The 22,680-nt window shown below is 36.9% G+C and overlaps 1 protein-coding gene and 1 pseudogene across 1 annotated transcript in view; both read right to left on the bottom strand.

The window, feature by feature from the left end:
• Positions 1-638: 638 nt before the first annotated feature.
• The window catches only part of STK31 (serine/threonine kinase 31), a 79,121-nt gene continuing 57,079 nt past the window's right edge, over positions 639-22,680 (bottom strand). Inside the window, exons 22-23 of the mRNA XM_028119364.2 lie at positions 9,330-9,398; positions 639-984 (exon numbers count right to left, since the gene is read on the bottom strand). Of these exons, the coding sequence (XP_027975165.2) occupies positions 757-984; positions 9,330-9,398 (297 nt within the window). The 3' untranslated portion in view covers positions 639-756. The remainder of the gene's footprint in view (positions 985-9,329; positions 9,399-22,680) is intronic.
• LOC148162517 (acireductone dioxygenase pseudogene) lies at positions 21,371-21,900 on the bottom strand (annotated as a pseudogene).

The following is a 22,680-nucleotide window of genomic DNA, read 5'->3' as shown; positions in this document are numbered from 1 at the left end:
GGGTCGGGTGCCAGAGATAGAAACACTCCGTCACAGGCCGGGGGAGCACGGAGAGCAGCCGAAGACCAGGGAGATGGGAGTGACTGCTTTTCTCTGGGGGCGCACTGAGGAGCAGGACCCGAGTTCTCAGCTCCTCTGGGCGGAGATTGGGAGGCCACCATTTTCACTCTGATCCTCCAGAGCTGTACCGAGAGCTTGCAGGGAACAAAAGCTCCTGAGAGCAAACCCAAGCAGATTGCTTAGCCCAGACAGACAAGGATGGGGCAATTCTGCCTCCGGCAAAGACATTTGGGAACCACGGCAACAGGCCCCTCCCCCCAGAAGATCAGCACGAACAGCCAGCAAGCCAATACCAAGTTTACCGATCAGGGAGAACAGGAGAACTCCAGCGCTAGGGGAATACCGCACATAGAATTCATGGCTTTTTTACCATGATTCATTAGTTTTTCAAAGTTAATTTTTTTAACTTTTTTTTTTAATTTTTCTTTTTCCCTTTTTCAACCAAAATCTTATCAATCCCTTTTTTTAAAAAAAGTACTATAGACAGAAAATCCTTCCTTAACAACTCCAGTTAAATGAAATTTCAAACTGTACAATTTTTTGCATAGCCAAACATCTTTTATTTTTCACAACTGGAATACCAAAGACACAACCCAACTAGCTCCGGAACACTTCCAGATTTTTTTCTGTTTATTTAACCAAACTAAACAAAGTTTTAAAAGGAACATCTGTAACAACAAAAAAAATACTAATCTATCAATCAGAGTTGGCTTCATCATTTCTTGTCTTTTCCTTATATTTATCCAAGTTCTCCATCTTTAATTCTTCTTTTTCTTTATATTGGGTATATTCAGTATCTTTTTCTGGGTTTGGAGTTGATTTCCCCTTTGGCACCAAGAAACACTCAGCATTCAAAACTTGCTCAGCAGTCATTGAACTTCTGCAATAGATCAAGCTATAGAGGAGGGATTTGACATTATGATCCTGCAAGGAAAAAGACAGGTTACAAAAGTAAAATCAAAAGGACAAACCTGAAATAAGGAAGGAGGATCCATTCCAAAAACACTTTTAATCAATAATACAGAGCTAACATCAATTTTTCCTATTTAGATTTTATAAGATTTCTACAAAATTCAACTACTTTTTATTGGAATTATTACTCCAATAATAAAACAATGGACTTAAATCACAGGGAAAAACTGTAATAGGAAAGATAATCACAGTTGAAATGTCTCAAAAACAAGTGAAATTCAAAAAAAAAATTTAAGACTACCCTTTTTCCTCTTTTTTATAGCACTGATCAGAGTTTGACACTGAAAATTTTACAGTGAAGCTTCTTTGGAAGGGTAACCTTCTTTACTGGTCAACTGCCTATAGTTTCAGTTTTGAAGTGATCTCCAGGAACTCCTCTATCACCACTACCATTATCATCATCATTATGGGGAGCCAGAATTTATTAGGTACCACTATTTCAAGGAACTATTTCAAAGTTGTTTGTATTACCACATGTAAACAACACTATAATACTGCTCTTTCATTATTTCCACCTGACAGAGCACCTGGGTATGCCTTTTTTTTGGTCCCTCTATGATGACTCCAAACAAAACACACTTCACACTGAATAAAAATCACCTTTATTGCTAGTGTCCTCATTAGACTCTAAGATCCTTAAGATTAGAAATTTTAATTTATCACTTCATCCCCAACAACTAGCACAGTGGCAGGGATACAGAAGATATTCAATAAATACTTGATAAATGAATGAATGCCAATGCCCACACTGCACTCTACAGAATATGTTTCTAAACATATTTAAAGACAGCACCTTCAGCAGGTATAACTAAAAATTACAAAATCTAGGGGCACCTGGGTGGCTCAGTCGGATAAACATACAACTCTTGGGGACACCCAGGTGGCTCAGTTGGTTAAACGTCTGCGTTCGGCTCAGGTCATGATCCCAGGGTCTTAGGATCAAGTCCTGCACTGGGCTCCTCACTCAGCAGGGAGCCTGCTTCTCCCTCAGCCTGCCACTCCCCCTGCTTGTGCTCTCTGTCAAATAAATAAATAAAATCTTTAAAAAAAGAAAAAGCATACAACTCTTGATTTTGGCTCAGGTCATGATCTCAGGATTGTGAAAACGAGTCCCACATCAGGCTCCACACTAGGCATGGAGCCTACTTGAGATTCTCTCTCACCCTTTCCCTTTGCCCCTCTAACCCCGTGCTCGCTTGTGCGCTCTCTCTCCCTCTAAAAAAAGAAAAATTATTGCTGGGAAGGTAAGCTGGTATAGCCACTGTGGAAAATAGTATGGAGGGTCCACAAAAAAATTTAAAATAGAACTACCATATGATCCAGCAATTCCACATCTGGGTATTTATCTCAAGAAAACAAAGACACTAACCCAAAAAGATACATGCACCCCATGTTTACTGAAGTATTATTTATGATAGCTAGGATATGGAAACAACCTAAGTGTCCATCAACAGATAAACGGGTAAAGAAAATATGGTGTAAATTATAGAAAAAGCCCAGGTGTCCACCCATAGATGAATAGATACAGAGGATGTGGTATACACGCACATACACACACACACACACACAGGAATATTATTCAACCATAAAAAAAAAAATGAAATCTCACTATTTGCAATGACATGGATGGACCTACAGAGTATAGTCAGAGAAAGACAAATACCATATGATTTCACTCATATGGAATTAAGAAACAAAACAAATGAGCAAAAGAAAGAAAAAAGAGAGAGACAAACCAAGAAATAGACTCTTAACTATAGAGAATAAACTGATGGTTACCAGAAGGTCAATGTGGGTAGCGGAATGGGTGAAACAGGTGATGGGGATCATGGAGTTCACTTGTCATGATGAGCACTGGGTGATGTATGGAATTGTTGAATCACTATATTGTACACCTGAAACTAATATAACACTGTATGTTAACTATACTGGAATTTAAAAAAAAAAGTGCTATTCTATGGCAAAAAAAAAAAAATATGGTGTGTGCATACACATACATACATACATACACACACACACACACACAATGGGAGCATTATTCAGCCATAAAAAAGAATGAAATCTTACAATTTGTGACAACACGGATGGATCTTGAGCATAATATACTAAGTGAACTAAGAGAAAGACAAATGCCACATGATCTCACTTATATGTGGAATCTAAAACAAAACAAAAATGAAAACCAAGGTCATAGACCAGACTGGAGGTTGCCAGAGGCAAGGGGGTGGGTAGGCAAAACTGGTGAAACGGGTCAAAAAAGTACAAACTACCAGTTACAAAATAAATAAGTCATGAGAATATAATGTACAGCAGCACGGTCACTACTTAATAATACTGTACTGCCTATCTGAAAGTTGCTAAGAGAGTAAATCTTGAAAGTTCTCATACCAAGGGAAAAAAATGTTTAGAACAATGTATGCTGATGGATATTAACTAGATGTTATTGTGGTAATTATTTTCCAATCTATACAAATATCAAATCATGAAACTAAATATGTGTCAAACTAATGTTATGCGTCAATTACACCTCAATTTAAAAAATGGAAAAATAATCAAGTTTTGCTACATGATATATGTACTTTTGAATATAATTAAACCACTTATGAAATTGTTTTTAAATAAAATATCTTATAATCAATGCAATACAATAAAGAGTAAAATAATAATAATGTCCTTAAAAATGGAGAGATATTATTTTCCCAACTACAAAAACAGTTTATCATTAAGACAGCAATTCTCCTTCAAATTAACCTATTAATTCAAAATGCTTACAAAGTAACAATGTTTTTCAGAGGACTTAACAAGTTGGTGCCAAAATTCATAAGGAAAAATAAAATGGCAAGAATAACCAAGACAATGTGGAAGAAAAACATAAGGAAGGAAAGTCAAAGCCCTCTCTCTATAAAGATACAGTATTTTAAACCATGGAACCCCATAATGTTGGCATAGGGATCAATAAACAAGCCAAAGAACAGAATAGAGCCCCAAACAGATCCCTGAGTACATGAAAACCTGGCACAGCATAGAGTGGCATTATTAATCAGCAGGGATAGACTACTGAATAAATGGTGCTGGGTCAACTATCTGTCCACATATAAAAAAAATTTTTGAACCTTACTTCATATATACAAAAATGAATTCCTGATAGGTTGAAAATATAGGGGGGGGGAATAGAAAAAAAAGGCAAGTTCAAAAAATGGTAGATGAAGAATATTTACCAGAAAAAAATATAGTAAAGGTTCATTCATTCATTAAAAAAATATTTATTTAGGTCTTACTATGTATCAACTATTGACACTGGGGATACAATGATGCATAACACAAAGCTCCTGCCCTTACTGAGGGTACAGGGCAAATAGAATTTTTTTTTAAACTTAATAAAATAATAATCTGTTTTTTAAAAGGACACATACATACACAGACCCTTCTATGTATGTATCTATGATCTGGCAACTTCTAATTTGGTCTCTGTATCTTTGTTTTAGATTCCACATATAACTTTCTGCAAAGATTCATAAGAAACTAGCAATACCACTGGGAGAAGAGACTTGGGTAGCTGGGGAACATATCAATAGGGATGTGCTTCTTTTTGTAACTTTTGAATATTATATCACACACATGTTATATGAAGGAACATCTATTTGAAGGAACTACCTTCAAATAAACATAAGAGTTGTACAATAGAGAATGAATTTATCTGAACTTAAAAGCACTTAAGCAAAGGCTAAGACCTATGACGAAAGAAATTCTTCTGGGGGCTGGGAATTAGTGAATTAATTATCCTCTAATATCTGTCAGTTACATAATTCTATTATTTCTCTCCACTTTTCATATGGCCCCTGTAATGTCTAAATTACAGTTCCATTTGTTTGGTAACTACATGTGATTACAAAATACACATAAAGAAAACCCCATTCCCAGCAATAACAGCTGCCTCAGATCACACAAATACTACACAAGCCAAATATTCTTCTAATGTGATCTCAATAAGCAACTACCCACAATAAGTAAGAACTTCTTATACTTATTCACCTTCTTTATACATTCACCTAGCAGAGGGCCTAGCACACAGCTAACAGAATATAACTGTGGTAGGCAACTTCTAAGATGTTGCCCATTGATCCCTACTTCCTGGTATTCACATCCTTACATAATCCCTTCCTCTTGAGTGTATGATTGACCTAGTGATTTGGTTATGAAAAAACTATGACTTCAGTCTAGCTAACAGACTTTCTACTCCTTTCTCTGCTTCTACACTTTGATGAAACAAGCTATCATGATGGAAATAAAGCAAAGAATTGAGGGCAACTTCTGGTGATCTAGAGGGGAAATGAATTCTACCAACAATCATGTGAGCTTGAAAGCAGATCTTCCTTAGTCAAGCATTAAGACAGCCCGATCAACAACTTGATTGCAGCCTTCTCTGTACCCTGAAGCCGAGAACCCAAATAAGCTATGCCCAGATTCCTGACTCACAAACTGTAAGACAGTAAATGTGTGTTAAGTCGCTAAATTTCAGGATAATTTATTACAATGTAATTTTTATATCAAGTCTAAAAGAGCAGGAGTTTCAAGTGTTCACTTTGGATGAAGCTACAACCTCTAAGGCAGGAGTACTGGTATTTTTCTAATGACAAGAAATCTGTATCCTGTGTTTCAGAAGTATAAAGTATTATCTATCACCTTCTTTGTTATCCCATTCTACACTACAGCCAGTAAGTGTAATAAACAATTTCATAGTCTCCCAAAAGTTGTCTCCAATGTTTTTTACTCTTATCCAAGAAGTATGGCAAAGCTCCTTACTAATCATTTCTAATGTGTGTTTTTTAAAAGCTAATTTCATGGGATATTAGATGTTATAAAACACAGTATTTCTGTGGTCAAATAAGTTAAAGGACTACAGAGTTAAATAAAACTGTATATGTTCCTTCATTACAGTCCAAATAATCAAAATGGCATGAGACCATGTTAATCTGGAAAGAAGAAATAAAACTGTTTTTGTTCACAGACAGATGACATGATTGTCTATGTAGAAAATCTGAAAGTATCAGAAAAAAAACTCCTGGAACTAGTAACTGATTATAGCAAGGTTGCCACATATAAAGCTAATATACAAAAGTCCATCACTTTCCTATACACAGCAATTAACAAGTGGAATTTGAATTTAAAAACACAATACCATTTACATTAGCACACCAAAAAACAAAATACTTAGGTATAAATCTAACAAAATAGGTATAAGATCTACATGAGGAAAACTACAAATCTCTGGTGAAAGATATTAAAGAACTAAATAAATGGAGAGATATTCCATATTTATGGATAAGATGACTCAATATTGTCAAGGATCAATTCTCCCCAACTTGATCTATAGATCCAGTACAATCCCAACCAAACTTCCAGCAAGTTATTTTGTGGATATGAACAAACTGATTCTAAAGTTTACATGGAGAGGCAGTAAGACTCAGAATAATCAACACAATCTTCAAGAACCAAGTTGTAGAACTGATACTAACCAACTTCAAGACTTAGTATAAAGCTATAGTAATCAAGACTGTGTGATATTAAAAAATAAACCAATAGGTTAATGGCACAAAATAGACCCATAAAATATAATCAACTAATATTTGACAAAAGGGAAAGGGGATACAGTGAAGATAGTCTTTTTAATATTTTATTTATTTATTTGAGAGAGAGAAAGAGCACCTATGGAAAGTGAGAGGGAGAAGCAGACTCCTTGCTGAGAAGAGAGCCTGATGTGGGGCTTGATCCCAGGACCCTGAGATTATGACCTGAGCCAAAAGCAGACACTTAACTGACTGAGCCACCCAGGCACCCCAAAGATAGCCTTTTCAACAAATAGCAGTGGAACAACTGGACATCCACATGCAAAAAATCAATCTACACAGAGACCTTACACTGTTCACAAAAATAAACACAAAATGGATCACAGATGTAAATGTGAAATGCAAAACTATAAAATTCATAAAAGATAACACAGGAGAAAACCTATGGGGCGCCTGGGTGGCTCAGTTGTTAAGTGTCTGCCTTCAGCTCAGGTCATGATCCCAGGGTCCTGGGATCAAGCCCCGCATTGGGCTCCCTGCTCAGCAGGAAGCCTGCTCCTCCCTCTCCCACTCCCCCTGCTTGTGTTTCCTCTCTCACTGTCTCTGTCAAATAAATAAATAAAAATCTTTAAAAAAGATGACATAGGAGAAAACCTAGACAAAGTTGGGTCTGGTAATGACTTTCTAGATATAACATCAAATGCCATGAAAGAAAAAACTGATAAATTAGACTTCACTAAAATTAAAATAAAAAATTTCTGCTCTGCAAAACACACTGTCAAGAAAATTAAAAGACAAGCCACAGATTGTTAGACAATATTTGCAAAAGACATTTCTGATAAAGGATTGTTCTTCAAAATATACAAAGAATTCTTAAAACTCAACAATAAGAAAACAACATGATTTAAAAATGGACCAAAGACCTTGCCAGACACCTCATCAAAGAAGAGACATAGATGGCAAATCAGCATATGAAAAAATGCTCCACAAATCATGTCTCACAGAAATGTAAATTAAAACAAGATACCACTATACATCTAGAATACTGACAATATCAAATGCTAGCAAGGATGTGGAGCAACAGGAATGGTAATGCAAAATGTCATAGCCACTTTGGAAGACAGTTTGGCACTTCCTAACAAAACTAAACATACTCTTACCATACAAGCCAGCAACTGGGCTCCTTGGCATTGATGCAATGAAATAAAAATTTATGTCCACACAAAAACCTGCACATGGATGTTTATTCATAACTGCCTTAAAACCCATAAGCAACCTAGAAGACCTTCAGTAGATGAATAGGTTAAAAAAAAAAAAAACCTTGGTACATTCAGAAAATGGAATATTATTCAGCACTAAAAAGAAATGAGCTATTAGGCCATGAAAAGATCTAGAGGAACTTTAAATGCATATTACTAAGTGGAATAAAGTCAATCTGAAAAGGCTACATACCGTATGAGTCCAACTACATGACATTCTGGAAAAGACAAAACTATGAAGACAGTAAAAAGATCAATGGTAACCAGGGGTTTCGGAAGAAAGAGATGAACAGGCAAAGCACAGAGGATTTTTAGGGCAGTGTAAATACTCTGTATGATTCTATAGTGGTGAATACATGCAATTATACATTTGTCCAAACTCATAGGAATGCACAATGCAAGAGGGAACTGTAATCTAAACTATAGACTTTAGGTGATAATGATGTATCGATATAGGTTATCAACTGTAACAGATGGACCATTCTGGTGGGGGATGTTAATGGACAGACTATGCATATGTGGGAGAAGGAGGTATATGGGTAATCTCTGTACCTTCCTCTTAATTTTGCTGTGCTAAAACTGCTCTTAAAAAAATAAAGTCATAAAAAAATTATAAGATATTTTTAAATAAATATTTTCTTTCTTAAAAAATGGCATGAGAACTTTTAGAGCTTTGTTATTATACTTCCATAAACTCATTTACTGCCATATTTATAACCTCTTAATATCTAGTCATATGGGACTATTCCATTCAAAAGAATTTAATATTTTCATGTCTTAGTGCAGATTATTTATTGTCTTTACCTGGAATACCACCACTTCATTCTATCTCTTGTAAACTCTTAATTCAATCTTGAAGATTCACCTCCAACTACTTGGTGGCATTTTCTGCCTACCTCTCTTCTCTCCACCTATCTCTGCAGAATTAAAAATTAGCTTCCTCCAAAGTACTTTCTTAATACCCTACTTAGAGATCTTGGTTGTTTACCTGTTCAGATTTCTAAATTATTCATTTTTTCAATGCTACAATCCTGGTAATCCATCATCTAGTTCAATTCATAGTGTGGAATAGATACTTACAATATGTTTGCTGAATACATAAATAAATGGCAAAGCAATATGAATGACAGATGACAAAGAAAAGACACAGCTAGATACTTATAAAAATTAGTAAAACATTAATTTTAATATATTATCTTGGAAGATAAAGCAAAGACTATTTTTCTTTAATTATTACTTACAATATTATATAATTTGTGTGACAAATGTACAATCCAGCTATATTCTCTAGCAGTAATTCTCTGGCAGTGGTCTAAGGCATTTGAATATTTTTCAATATTTCTTTATTGTGAATGCTATTTTGCATTCTTACAGAAAGTAGAGAATATCTTCAGTCAAATATTTATGTTTACATTACTGCTACAACTACACCATATGTTTCCAACCAGTAAATGACAAAAAGGTCACATACCAAATGAAACTGATCCACTTTTGGGATTCCATCTTCATTTGTTTCAAATTTCTGATTTTGAACAGAAAGCTGTTAAAGAAAATGAGAATGGATAAATTCCCAATGTAACAAAATACCAATCCTACAGCACAGTCAAATCTGGAACTCTTCATATTCTGGAGAAAAGAGAAGAGTTCATTCAACACACATTAGCTCTTACAGGATAAAAACACTTTCATGTTAATAACTACTTATTCACAGGTAACTAAACAGTTCTTGGGGCTCCCCCAATATCAGTCAGAGTTGATGAATACACTATAAGCAATTTCAATACTTCCTCACCTTTCAAGCAAATATATCAAAACTTAGTAGCTTATACAATGTTCATTTCATATATTAAGTACAAGGAAAATAAACAAGCATGTTTCTTTCCTCCCTAATACTTAACCTATGTTCAAGAAAAACACATTAAACTTTTAAAACTATTAAGTATGGAGATTTCTTACATACACAAAATATTCTGAATCCTATGTATTCATCACCCAGCCCCAACAACCATCAACCTTATGCATAAACCTGTATAAATTATTTTTGAGGTAAATCCTATCCATCTCATAATTTCATCTGTAAATATTTTAGTACGTATTCATTTTTTTTTTTAAAGATTTGATTTATTTATTTGACAGAGAGAGACACAGCGAGAGAGGAAACACAAGCAGGGGTAATGGGAGAGGGAGAAGCAGGCTTCCCACAGAGCAGGGAACCCAATGGCGGGGCTCAATCCCAGGACCCTGGGATCATGACCTGAGCTGAAGGCAGACACTTAACGACTGAGCCACCCAGGTGCCCCTTAGTACGTATTTCTAAAAGTTAAAGTCTTTGATTTTGACACAGTATCATCACACTAAAAATTCAGTAATCTTTTTTTAGTAATTCTTTAATACAGGCATACCTTAGAGATATTGTAGATTTGGTTTTAGACTACCACAGTAAAACAAATATTACAATAAAGCAAGTTAAATAAATCTTTTGGTTTCCCAGTGCATGTAAAAGTTGTGTTTATATCATACTGCAGTTGATTAAGTGTGCAGTAACATTATGCCTAAAAAAAATACCTTATTGCTAAAAAATGCTAACCATTATCTAACCTTCAGTGAGTCATAATCACTGATCACAGATCACAATAAGTATACTAATAATCAAGAAGTCTGAAAAATTGTTAAGAATTACCAAAATATGACCCAGAGACACTATGTAAGCTAATGCTGTTGGAAAAATGGCATCAATAAACTTGCCTGACACAGAATTCTGTACCTTCAATTTGTTAAAAAAATGCAGTATCTGCAAAATGCAATAAAGTGAAGCACAATGAAACAAGATATGCCTGTATAAAATATCTAGTTTTTAAAAATTTTTTTAAGATTTTATTTCTGAGTAATCTCTACACCCAACATGGGACTCGAACTTACAACCCCAAGATCAAGAGCCAGCCAGGCACCCCCAGTTTTCAAATTTTTAATCATCCCATAAGTATCAGAAATTATTTTACTTTTATATAGTTTACTTAAATCCAGACCCAAATAAATTCCATACGTTGTAATTTAAAAATGAGCAAAAGGACTTATGGTTTCTTCCTGCTCCTCACCACTAAGTAAAACTATGTTGGAAGTAACAGAACACAACCAAAGGAGGTCTCTGAAAGAGTAAAGAGGAAGACAAACTGGTTAAAGACCCCAGGACTGGAGTGTCTTATGATCCCCACATCCAAAACAACAAAAAAATGACTCAACTAGGATAAACTCTAATTGATGAAACTTCTGAAAACTAAGAACAAAACTTGAAAGCAAACCAAGAAAAACATTACCTACAGAGAAATATCAATTTGAATAACGAAAGATTTCTTATGTGAAACCATGGAAACCAGAAGGAAGTGGCACAACATTTTTCAACTGCTAAGAGAAAAGAACTTTCAACCACAAATTCTGTATCTAGTGAAACTATCCATCAGGAAAAAAGGTAAAATCAAAATGTTCACTGATGAAGGAGAACTAAAAGAATATGTCAAGAGAAGATACATTCTTAAAGACTGGCTAAAGGAAGTACTTCACCCAAAAAAATGAATTTTGGGGGCACCTGGGTGGCTCAGTTGGTTGAATGTCTGCCTTCAGTCATGATTTCAGGGTCTTAGGATTGAGCCCCACATCAGGCTCCCCACTCAGTGGGGAGTCTACTTCTCCTTCTTACTCTCTCTCTGCCCCTCCCCCCACTCATGCCCTCTCTAATAAATAAAATTTTTTTTTAAAAAAAAAGGAAATGAATTTTAAAAAGAGTATTGGAGCATCAAGAAGGAATAACAATGGAAAGAATAAAAATATGAGGGAATGCCAAAGATTATCCTTCTCAACATAAGTTTCTTAAATCATATACAATGACTGAAACAAAAGTTATTACATTATACTATCTGATGCTTAAGACAATGATAGTTAAAAGTGCATAGAGTGAAGGAACCTAAACAAAAGGCTTCAACACTTCAAAGTGTTGAAACACTGATACCAGTAGAATGCGTAAGATACATACATATATCGTGATATCCATACCAACCACTCAGAAAACTATAGAAGGCAATATCAAAACACCATAAATAAATCAAGATCAACTCTTAAAAAATGTTCAAGCAACCCAAAGAAAGGCAAGAAAAATCAATGAATAAGAAACAGAACAAAACAAATAATAAAATGGTAGGTTTACCCCCAACATATCAATAATCACCTTAAGTGTTGCAACCAAATGGATGGACCTAGAAAGTATGAAGAAATAAGTCAGAGAAAGACAAATACTATATGATTTCACTTATATGTGGAATCTAAAAAACAAAACAAACAAAACAGCTTTACGTGCTGAAATAGATTACTATTTCCCTTATCTCTATTATCCTACATCTTCCAATGTACATGAAAGCTTTAAATTCCTGTATTAAAACCCTTTATAACTGAAATATGTAAAGTGTGTCTTCTGTTTTCCTGACTGAACCCTAAGAGTCCTCACAACTATGTCCTATCCTGCATCAAAGCAAAGCAAACTGCAGTTTATAAATTAGAAGGCATTAAAAAGAAAAATCACAGGCTCAAAAAATGGAGTCACTCAGGTTAAGGTCCCATGTCAGTAAACCATGACTTACTACCTACTGTAACTGCATTTTCATTCACTCCCCCAGGAATGTAACCTCTAACTAAGCCACAAGGGAATTTCCTGGTCAGCACAAAGAAATTCACTGACAGATCCTCTCCATTCCCTATAGGAGGATGATCTTGCCTAAAACAATGGAATCTTTGCAAATAACTTTTTCCACTCCCTCTTCACCTTTAAAAGGCTTTTCTGTTCTATAACATTTTGGAGCTCTCTTCTACTTACTCGACGGGATGCTGACCGACTAGTGAACTGATTAATAAAGCTAATTAGATCTTTAAAATTCACTCAGTTGACTTTTAGTTATTTAACAAAATCTTATCTTCTAACAAGCCTCTTACTAACAAGATACTGAACTAGTTTAAGAGATAGAAGAGAAATTTGAGAAGTCATAAGATAGTAAAAATGCCAAAGCATGATTAACTAGAAGGGCGGGATGAAGGAGATGGAAGAGTCAAAGAAGACTAAAAGTTGTCAGCTTAGATGACTAGAAGAGACTGTTTGGGGAAGGCTGGGAGAAATGGGATAGTGGTAAAGAGTGCACCTTCTGGAGACAGATTGGCTAGATTTTAATCTTGGTTTCATCTCTTAGCAGTCACTGGATCTGGACAAATCACCTAATTTCTCTTTGCCTCAGTTTCCTCACTCATAAGGCCACTGCAAGAATTAAGTTCGATAAATACTTGCAAAGTAACTGATACACAGTAAGCACTCAATAAGTGTTACCTATTTTTGTTTTTTAAATTTCAGGTAACTTGGGACATCTGTGTTAGCAATGTGAAATGCTGTCTTTATGAGAGCCCCTAGTTTTATCACTAAGAGTAGCGTGGTAATTAAACATTGACAACAGCTGAATCTGGCTGAAGAGTATAAAGGATTTCGTTATTTATTCTTTGTTTTTGTGTAAAACCTTCCATAACAAAACAAAAACTAAGACAACAGCTTTACTTGTCCTAATTGGCCTTTTATCTTAGATATAATGGTTGGTATGACAGACTAGATTTCCTTTCTTATAATTGCTAGAAGAAAGATTAGAGCAATCCTAGTCGTTTATCCATAGAAAATATATTCATCAAGGATGGGAAATAGGCTTGTTTTTCACTCAATACTATCCCTCACGGATGTTATTTTGAGGTCATACCCGAGCTCAGTGGACATGAGCACTCTCACTTGGCAGTGTCTGCTACAAGAAAGGAACAGCAGCACGTGAACTGTGTATTAGCAGCTCTCAACAGGTTTCTGTGGCATGCATTTTGTTGTTCTGTTGTTTTTAGATTTTATTTATTTATATAAAGAACAGGGGGAGGGGCAGAGAGAGAGAGAAGGAGAGAGAGAATCTTAAGCAGACTCCACACTGAGCGCAGAGCCCAACGCGGGGCTCGACCCAGAGATCATGACCTGAGCGGAAACCAAGAGGGAGACGCTTAACTGATGGAGCCACCCAGGCATCCTGTGGTGTGCATTCTGTAGTACTCTCATTCATGGTTCAACTCTATGTTCACACCCCCTTTTTTCTTTCTAAGATTTTCATTTATTTATTTGAGAGAGAGCGAAAATGTGAGAGATCACAGAGGGAGAGGGAGAAGCAGACTCGCCTTTGAGTGGACAGCCTGATGTGGAGTTTGATCCCAGAACCCTGAGATCATGACCTGAGCCAAAGGCAGATGCTTAACCAGCTGAGCCACCCAGGATCCCCCCACACCTTTTTTTTAAAGATTTTATTTATTTGACAGAGACACAGCGAGAGAGGGAACACAAGCAGGGGGAATGGGAGAGGGAGGAGGAGGCTTCCCGCCAAGCAGGGAGCCCAACGCCGGCCTTGATCCCAGAACCCTGGGATCATGACCTGAGCCGAAGGCAGACGCTTAAAGACTGAGCCACCCAGGCGCCCCCCCGCTTTTTTTTTCTTTCTTATCTACTTTCAATTTATCATGTCTTGCTCTGTTTTAAAGCATTTCTGTGAACTGATTGCCTTGTATCCTTTCTGGAACAAGATAAAGTATCTAATAAATTAAGGTAAAGTTAGCCAGCAGGAAAGCATATGTACACAATTGGAAACTCTGGCAAGAGCATCAGATTACTGCCATAAATGTGGGAGCTACTAACAAATAAATGGTACTAGACACTATAAAAGTAAGTAAGAACACCCAAGGAAAGGGTACACAGTGAAAATTTTAGTAGAATGTGAGCAAAATCCTTGGGGACACTAACAGTTAACAGGAAGTAGAGTTTAAAAAAGAAAAAAGCCCAATCACAAGGGTCAAAAAAACTAAGATGTGTCACAGAAATCAATGGGTAAAGGAATTACTGTGGATTTTTTGTTTGTTTTTTGATATACCAGACTTAATAACCCTATTTTTAGGCTGAAGGAAAGATGCAGAATAAAAAGAAATACATTGAAGATACAAGCAAGATAAAAGTAGAGTAAAAGTGATGTTCTAGAATAGAAGATGAGAAAATGGGGTCAAGGCCACATGTGGATGGTTTGCACTGAAGGAATACTTTCTCTGAAATTGGACTAGAAGACAGAAGACAGGATAAAGAAATGATTAGTTTGTAAACAGAAGAAATGAAATTTGAGAGAAAGCATATATAATCTTTTTTTTTTTTTAAGAATGGGGTGCCTGGGTGGCTCAGTTGTTAAGCATCTGCCTTCAGCTCATGTCATGATCTCAGGGTCCTGGGAATGAGCCCCACATCTGGCTCCCCACTCCGCGGGAGGCCTGTTTCTCCCTCTCCCACTCCCCCTGCTTCTATTCCCTCTCTCGATGTGTCTCTGTCAAATAAATAAAACCTTTAAAAAAAAAAAAGAAAAGAAGAGGCAAGGTCTACTGAAAAGAATGAGGGTATGATTTCAATAGGTGCTTGAGGAAAGCAGTAAAAGTTTTAAAGTAATCTTTGAGGGAAGTATGAGAATGAGCTGGCTGTGGGCAAGTAAAAGGACAAGAAAGCACTGAGGACCCAAAAGAAATGAAACTGATGTGGTGGTGACATTGTGCAAAAGCATTCAGCTTCCAAGGTATAAAGGCATTCAAGGGATTCCAGCCAAATTAAGTAGTCCCATTCAGCATCAGTCCTGAAAAAGAAAATCTGGATATAATAAAAAACACAAACATAAGAAGACTCTGAAAAGTGGAAAGAAGAAGGTGAAGTAGCTAGGGACACCTTGGGACTTGAAGAATGACACAATGGTGAATTTCCTGAGTTTTCCCTTTGATCCTCCTATATCCCAAAGGAAGTGCTAGAGAAGCCTGCAATTCAGAAACATCAAGAGACACAGATCCAAAAAAGGCCCCTAGAAAAGCCTGCTCCCTCTAGCCAAAGAACTGGGAAGAGAGTGGTCCAGCAGCAGAAAAACTTTTTGGTAATATTCCCTACTCCAGCCAAATACCAAATGAAAAACTCCCCCATCCCATCCACTGTCAGCGGGGCTGAGTGGGAAGCTGGACTTCCACCCCCATCATCAACAAAGAGGCAGAACAAGGCAGTGTGAGATGGCATTAGCTGGCACTCTACCCAACTGGTGCTGTCAGTTAGCAGGGAAGCTAACTTCCAATCCTACTCAGAAGCAACAAAGTGGAACAAAGCAATGTGAAGCAGTGTTAGTGAGACTCTATTTTCCCTTCTCCCCTCCCCAAGTGTCAGCAGGACCCAGTGGAAAAGAGAACTTCCATGCTTACCAGGTAGCAACAAGGCACAAGGAAGTAAAACAAGGTGGTGGTGGTAAAGCAGTAATTTAAGTATGGCTCCTGCTCCCCAGTGTCAACAGGACTCAATGGAGAGATGAATTTCCACCACCACCCAGCAGCAATGAGACGAGGCAAGGCACTCACTGCAAGTCGGCATTCTGTTTTTGCTGGGGGGTCAGCAGAGCCCAGAGAGGAGATGAAGATCTAACCATATCTGAAACTGTACACTATACCTAACTGGGGGCCTGTCTGCAAAAAATGAAGGTTAAATAGGATGCAGAGTCTCAGAACATAATACCCAAATGTTCAGGATATGGTCAAAAATCACATGTCAAACTCAGAACCAAAAAAATCCCAACCTGAATAAGAAAAAGACAACCAACAGATACCAAGATGACACAGATGTAGGGATTATCTGACAAAGATTTTAAAGGAGCCACCATAACAATGCTTAGAGATCAATCACAAACACTCATGGAACAAACAAAATAACCTTGGCAAAGAAAAAAACAAAAGATATAGTAAAAACCAAAAGGAAATGTTAGAACTGAAAAAGAACAGAATTTTTTTTTAACTCATTGGATTGGCTCAATGGCATGAGGAGTATGACAGAGGAAAATACCAGTGAAATTAAAGAAAAATAGAAAGTACCCAATTTGAACAGCAACCAAAAAATGGACAGAACCTCAGGAACCTGTGAAACAGTAATAAAAAGATCCAAAATTTATGTCATCAGAGTTTCAGAAAAAAAGAAGAGTGTAAGGCCAACAAAATACGTGAAGAAATAATTGCTGAACCAAATTTTACAAATTTGGTGAAAACCATAAACCTACAAATTCAAGATGAGCAAGCCTCAAAGAGAGTAAACCCAAAAAATATATGCCAAGACCCATCATAATCAAACTGCAGAAAACTAAAGACAAGGAAAAATTGTAAAAGTACTAAAGAAAAACATCACATTACCAAGAAACAAATGATTTAAATGACAGTGGATTTTTCATGAGAAACCATGAAGCCTCAAAGAAGGTGGCACAACATTTTTCAAGTGCAAAAAGAAATATAAACCTAGAATTCCATACACAGCAAAAAGTATTCTTCAGAAATGAAGGTGAAATCAAGATGCTCTCAGACGAAGGAAAACTAAGAATCCGTCATTGGCCAACTTATCTTAAACAAGTGGTGAAAAGTTCTTAAAACAAAGGAAATGACAAAAGAAGAAATACTGAAACATCAGGGATGAAAAAAACAATAAAAAGTAAAAATATAGTTAAACAGAATAAACTATCCTCAAAAATAACACACTTTGGGAGGTGAACTCCTCCAAGCTCTCTGCACTTGGAACCAATAAAAAAGGAATGATGAGTTTTAGGTTCTTGACTGGGTCTTAAAGGAGGTCCAGAAACACAGGAAATTTCTGTACAGAGGAGAACACTAGAAATATTAGTGGGTCCATTCAGTCTGGAATCCTTAAGTCTCCAGCACCCAATCTGCAACAATGAGATCAATTCCACTCAATCTGCTTATAATGTTAGAATCACTTCCAGATTTTAGGGGACTGCCACCACCCCTTTTCCTTCTCCTAAGATTTCTTCCTTATTGGAATGTTCCTGACATGCACACATCACAGGCCACATAAACTAGATCTAAAGAAATGACAGGATATGGAATATTATTTTTCCCACTGTCTCTTACTTTTGGATTAAGCACCAAAACAAAGCATAATGTGTGAAAAGTACACCTAAATTCTAAAAAGAAGTGTTAAAACATGTCCATGCAAGGCTAAGAAGAGGATTTCTCACCAAACAGCTCACAGAAGATAAGGTTAGACATGCCTCAAAAAGCAGATTATATAAGAGAAAAAAAGGAGTAAAAGAGAACACAGTCTGGATGTTCTATGATGGGGTTCAAGGTTGATGAAGGAAAGAAGAGAAGCTAGGAGGTTGCTGATACACGAGGAGAAAATAAAGTGCACAAAACATATTGGAGATTTAAGAGCAGTTATAGTAAAATAAGAGATTAGGGAATCCTGTCAAGATAAAAATGCACTGGATTGGATTCTACTTCTGTAAAAGAAAAATTACAGAGGATCACAAAATCATGGTTTTTAGAAGGTAATTGAAATTGCAAGAAGGTATGCATCTCAAGTTGTTAAGAAGGTCCAGAAAACCCAAGGTTAGTTGTTCAATGGATCAGTATGATTACTAACATCTCCTAGAAATACATTGAGTTGGAGTTTTTAAAAAATCTTCAAACAAGCTCCAAAGAAATATACAAGGTGGCATAAATGAGTAGATGAACTCACCAAGAAAACATGGTACACTTAAAAAAAAAAAAAAAACCTACTACTTCAGTACATAATTGTGGCTAAAACTTAAACATTCATTCTGATACCATAAAGACATGCATTCAGTCAATTAATATGTGAGTGCCCCTTCTGCACCCAGCACATTGCAGATATAGCAACAAATAAGACACACAAGCTGCCCCCAAGAAGCTCACATTCTATTGGCAGAAGCAGACAATAATAAACATAAATAAAAGAAATATATAGTATGTTGAGAGAAAACTAAAGCAGGGAAAAGGGTTGCATTTTAGATAAGAGTAGGCTGAAAAAGTGTCATTTGAATAAAAGAAATGCACCATTTACTTCTCTTAAATTATTCAGCTTCATCACAGAACCCACACACAAACACAATTTTTGTGTTTTGAAAATGTTTTTTCAATATAACAATGTCAGAATTGCTCTAATTTTTACAACTGGCTTCCAACAAAGCCTTTAAGGATTTCATTATAACCGGGGCCCATGGGAGGCTCAGTCAGTTAAGCATCTGACTCTTGGTTTTGGCTAAAGCCATGATCTCAGGGTCATGATCTCAGGGTCATGAGATGGAACCAGTAGTGGGCTCCACGCTCACTCCAAGTCTGCCTGAGATTCTCTCCCTTTCCCTCCCTCTCCTTTTCTGCCCCTCCCCTACTCGCATGCCCACACACGCGCACTCTCTAAAATAAAATCTTTCAAAAAAAGAATTTCATTGTAACCTAAAAAGAATTGAAGAATCTTTTTTTTTAATCTTTTTTTTTTTTTTAAAGATTTTATTTATGGGGCACCTGGGTGGCTCAGTCGGTTAAGCATCTGCCTTCAGTTCGGGTCATGATCCCAGGGTCATCAGGCTCTGTACTCAGTAGCGAGTCTGTTTGTCCCTATCCCTCTCCCTCTGTGCTCTTTCTCTTTCAAATAAATAAATAAAATCTTAAAAAAACAAAACAACAAAAAAAGATTTTATTTATTTGTCAGGTAGAGAGAGAGAGAAAGCACAACCAGAGGAAGCAGGAAGCAGAGTGAGAAGGAGGGTCCCTGCTGAGCAAGGAGTCCAATGCAGAACTCAATCCCAAGACCCTGGGATCACGACCTGAGCTGAAGGTAGATGCTTAACCATCTGAGCCACTCAGGCGTCCCAAGAATTGAAGAATCTTAATACAAATGACTTTAAGACAAAACAACCTTTCAAATGTACCAGTGAAAAGTTATGGTTTACTGGAGGTAGAAGGGTTGTGAACACTCAAACACTAGTTTTCTGTAGTTGAAAGCAGTCTTTGGAATATTTCCATCATTTAATCTGGTATCATAACAAAAAATAACTCAAAACCAAAATATCTTATGATGTGACCAAAATATCTAGTCTATTTTAGAGTTTTAATATCAAATAAGCTGTTTTTTTTATTTTTGCTAATTCTAAAACTTTTAAAAGCCATAAAATGATAGTCATCCATTCATGGCCCTGGAAATACGATCTTTTGATAACGAATGGTTCCAGTTTAACTCTGAATAATGCCTTTTCAAACACAGCCCCTAGGTCTTGACTTTCTGTCATTTTATAAATTTTGCACTGTATGTTTTTGCTATAACTTGCCTAATTCTTTGAGAAGGAAGATCAAAGTATACATAATCTTTAGTACTAAACTAACTTTCCTATCAATAAAATAATTATTTTGAAATAAAATGAACTTGAACTAAAAAAAAAACCCAAAACTTTTTAAAAATATCACAATAGCTCCAAAAAATGAAATACTTAGGTATAAATCCAATAACAAACATAAGGGATCTCTAAGCTCAAAATACCAAAAGCTGATTTAAAAAAAAAAAAAAATCAGGGCACCTGGGTGGCTTAGTTGGTTAAGCAACTGCCTTTGGCTCAGGTCATGATCCTAGAGTCCCTGGACTGAGTCCCGCATCGGGCTCCCTGCTCAGCAGGGAGTCTGCTTCTCCCTCTGACCCTACCCCCTCCCATGTGCTCTCTCTTTTTCTCTCTCTCAATAAATAAAATCTTTAAAAAATAAAATAAAAAATAAATCAAAGAAAACCTAAATAAATGGAGTTCATGGATCAACCTGGTAAAGATGTTAATTCTCCCCATATTGACCTACAGATTTAATACAATTCCAATTAAAATCACAGCAGGGTTTTTGGTACATATAGATAAGCTGTTTCTGAAAATGTATATAGAAAGGCAAAGATATCCAAAGAGCTAAAACAATTTGACGAAGAAATTCACACTAATTATACTACCCAATTCTTTTTTTTTTCTAAATGGGGTGATTTAATGAACAATGATACCTAAATATAAGAACTCCAAGCCAAGAGGATAAAATTAAGGCAGCTACTTTATTTTGAACAAGAAAGTGGCAAAAGCAACTCCAAGTATCCTCCCACTAATATGAGAGCTTGCCCCCAACAGCACTCCCCATGCAGTTCTGGGGGAGAAGTTTCTACCTGGCAAGTACCATCATCAACTATGACACCTTCTTACAAAGTAGGCATGGCATCAACCAACATCTGCTTACAAAAAACCAGGTTCAGATGGAGCAGCGTGGCACTTACATTTGGGGAGATGACTCTCATTCAGGTTAAACGCAAACACATGTGCTGACACAGGGTTGCTGACCACTGATCTTGAATTAGGTAAGATGAATGAGATTTGTCCACATTCTGTTTCTCCCATGTAAAAATCACTTTTATAATAAAGTTCCTTTCATTAACACATATTCTAATCAAATAATCTTGCAAAGGAAAGCTCACCTAGCCCCAAGTCTACAATATAAAAGCGAAGGAAAAAGACTGGTTCTCTGTTGTGATCATGTTCAGGACATTCACAAGGGCAAAGGGTGAGCTAGGCCCTTGAAGCACCTCTACACTGTCTGCCCCAAAACTTCCATGTACTGCCCTCGAAATGGTCAGCCGGCCAATTGTACACCATGCACACCAGTTCTCCCACAATAGCCCCATGGCCTTCATGTAGCTCCTTCCCCCAGTGTGAAGTGGTGATAAATCCCTGCAGAGTTATCATGTTTCCTCCTTCCATGAAAATGAGGATCCACTGGTCCTCTTTCTCTCTCACATCAAAATACCCACTGCCATCCAAGATGTAGCAGATCTATTCATCATCCAGGTGCAAATGCTCCTCATAGAACATCTTAATCTTTTCTTCATAATTTGGTAGTTTATCCTCACATATGGTTATTATATCCATCCAGGAGTAGTTTATCTCTCTTCAGATCTTCTCTAATTCTTGATCACTCTCATATTTGTCAGCAGCCAGCCTCCAGTAAAGAACTCTGAGCCAGCACAGCTTCTCCAAGCTGACCAGATGGCTGGGCACAGTGTGGTGGGGCCTCCTCTGGTGGCTGGTGGACTCATCCATGTACCAGGCCTGCACCATGGCTGGGCCAGGCTGCCACAAGCACCCGCACCTGCACAATGGCCCAGCCCCAGCCCACTGACCCTGTACCTACTACCCAATTCTTAAGACTTACCATAAAGATACAATAATCAAAACAGTGTGGTATTAGTAAACAGATATATAGATCAATGGAACAGAATAAAGAGTCCAGAAACAGACTTACACAAACATGACCAACTAATGCTTTACAAAGATGCCAAGGAAAGTCAGTAGAAAATAAGTCTTTTTGGCCATCCTGGAGTCTGTGGAGGCCTGCTGGGAACAGGACTCCTATAATGCCAAATAATGTCTGGAAGGCTGTGGTCCAAGGCCATTTTTGCTGGCTATAAGCAGGGTCTCCGGAACCAGAGGGAGCACACAGCTCTTCTTAAAATTGGAGGTGTTTATGCTTGAGATGAAACATAATTCTATCTAGGCAAGAGATGTGCTTATGTGTACAAAGCGAAGAACAATACAGTGACTCCTGGTGGCAAACCAAACAAAACCAGAGTAATCTGGGGAAAAGTAACTCGTGCTCATGGAAACGGTGGGATGGTTCGTGCCAAATTCTGAAGCAACCTTCCTGCTAAAGCCAGTGGCCACAGAATCCGTGTGATGCTGTAACCCTCAAGGATTTAAATTTAATGAAAAGTAAATAAATAAAGGTGTAGATTTGTTCTCTTGTATTTTTGTTTAAAAAAAAAGTCTTTTTAACAAATGGTGTTGGAACAATTGGACATCCATATGCAAAGAACACAGACATTGACATAAACCTCACTC

This window comes from Eumetopias jubatus, unplaced genomic scaffold (genome assembly GCF_037043125.1).
Source record: "Eumetopias jubatus isolate StellerSeaLion01/CBP00866 unplaced genomic scaffold, mEumJub1_p1.0 scaffold_14, whole genome shotgun sequence".
In the NCBI taxonomy this organism is placed as follows: Eukaryota; Metazoa; Chordata; class Mammalia; order Carnivora; family Otariidae; genus Eumetopias; species Eumetopias jubatus.
The sequence above is the reverse complement of the archived record's forward strand: the minus strand, read 5'-3'. Positions and strand labels throughout refer to the sequence as shown.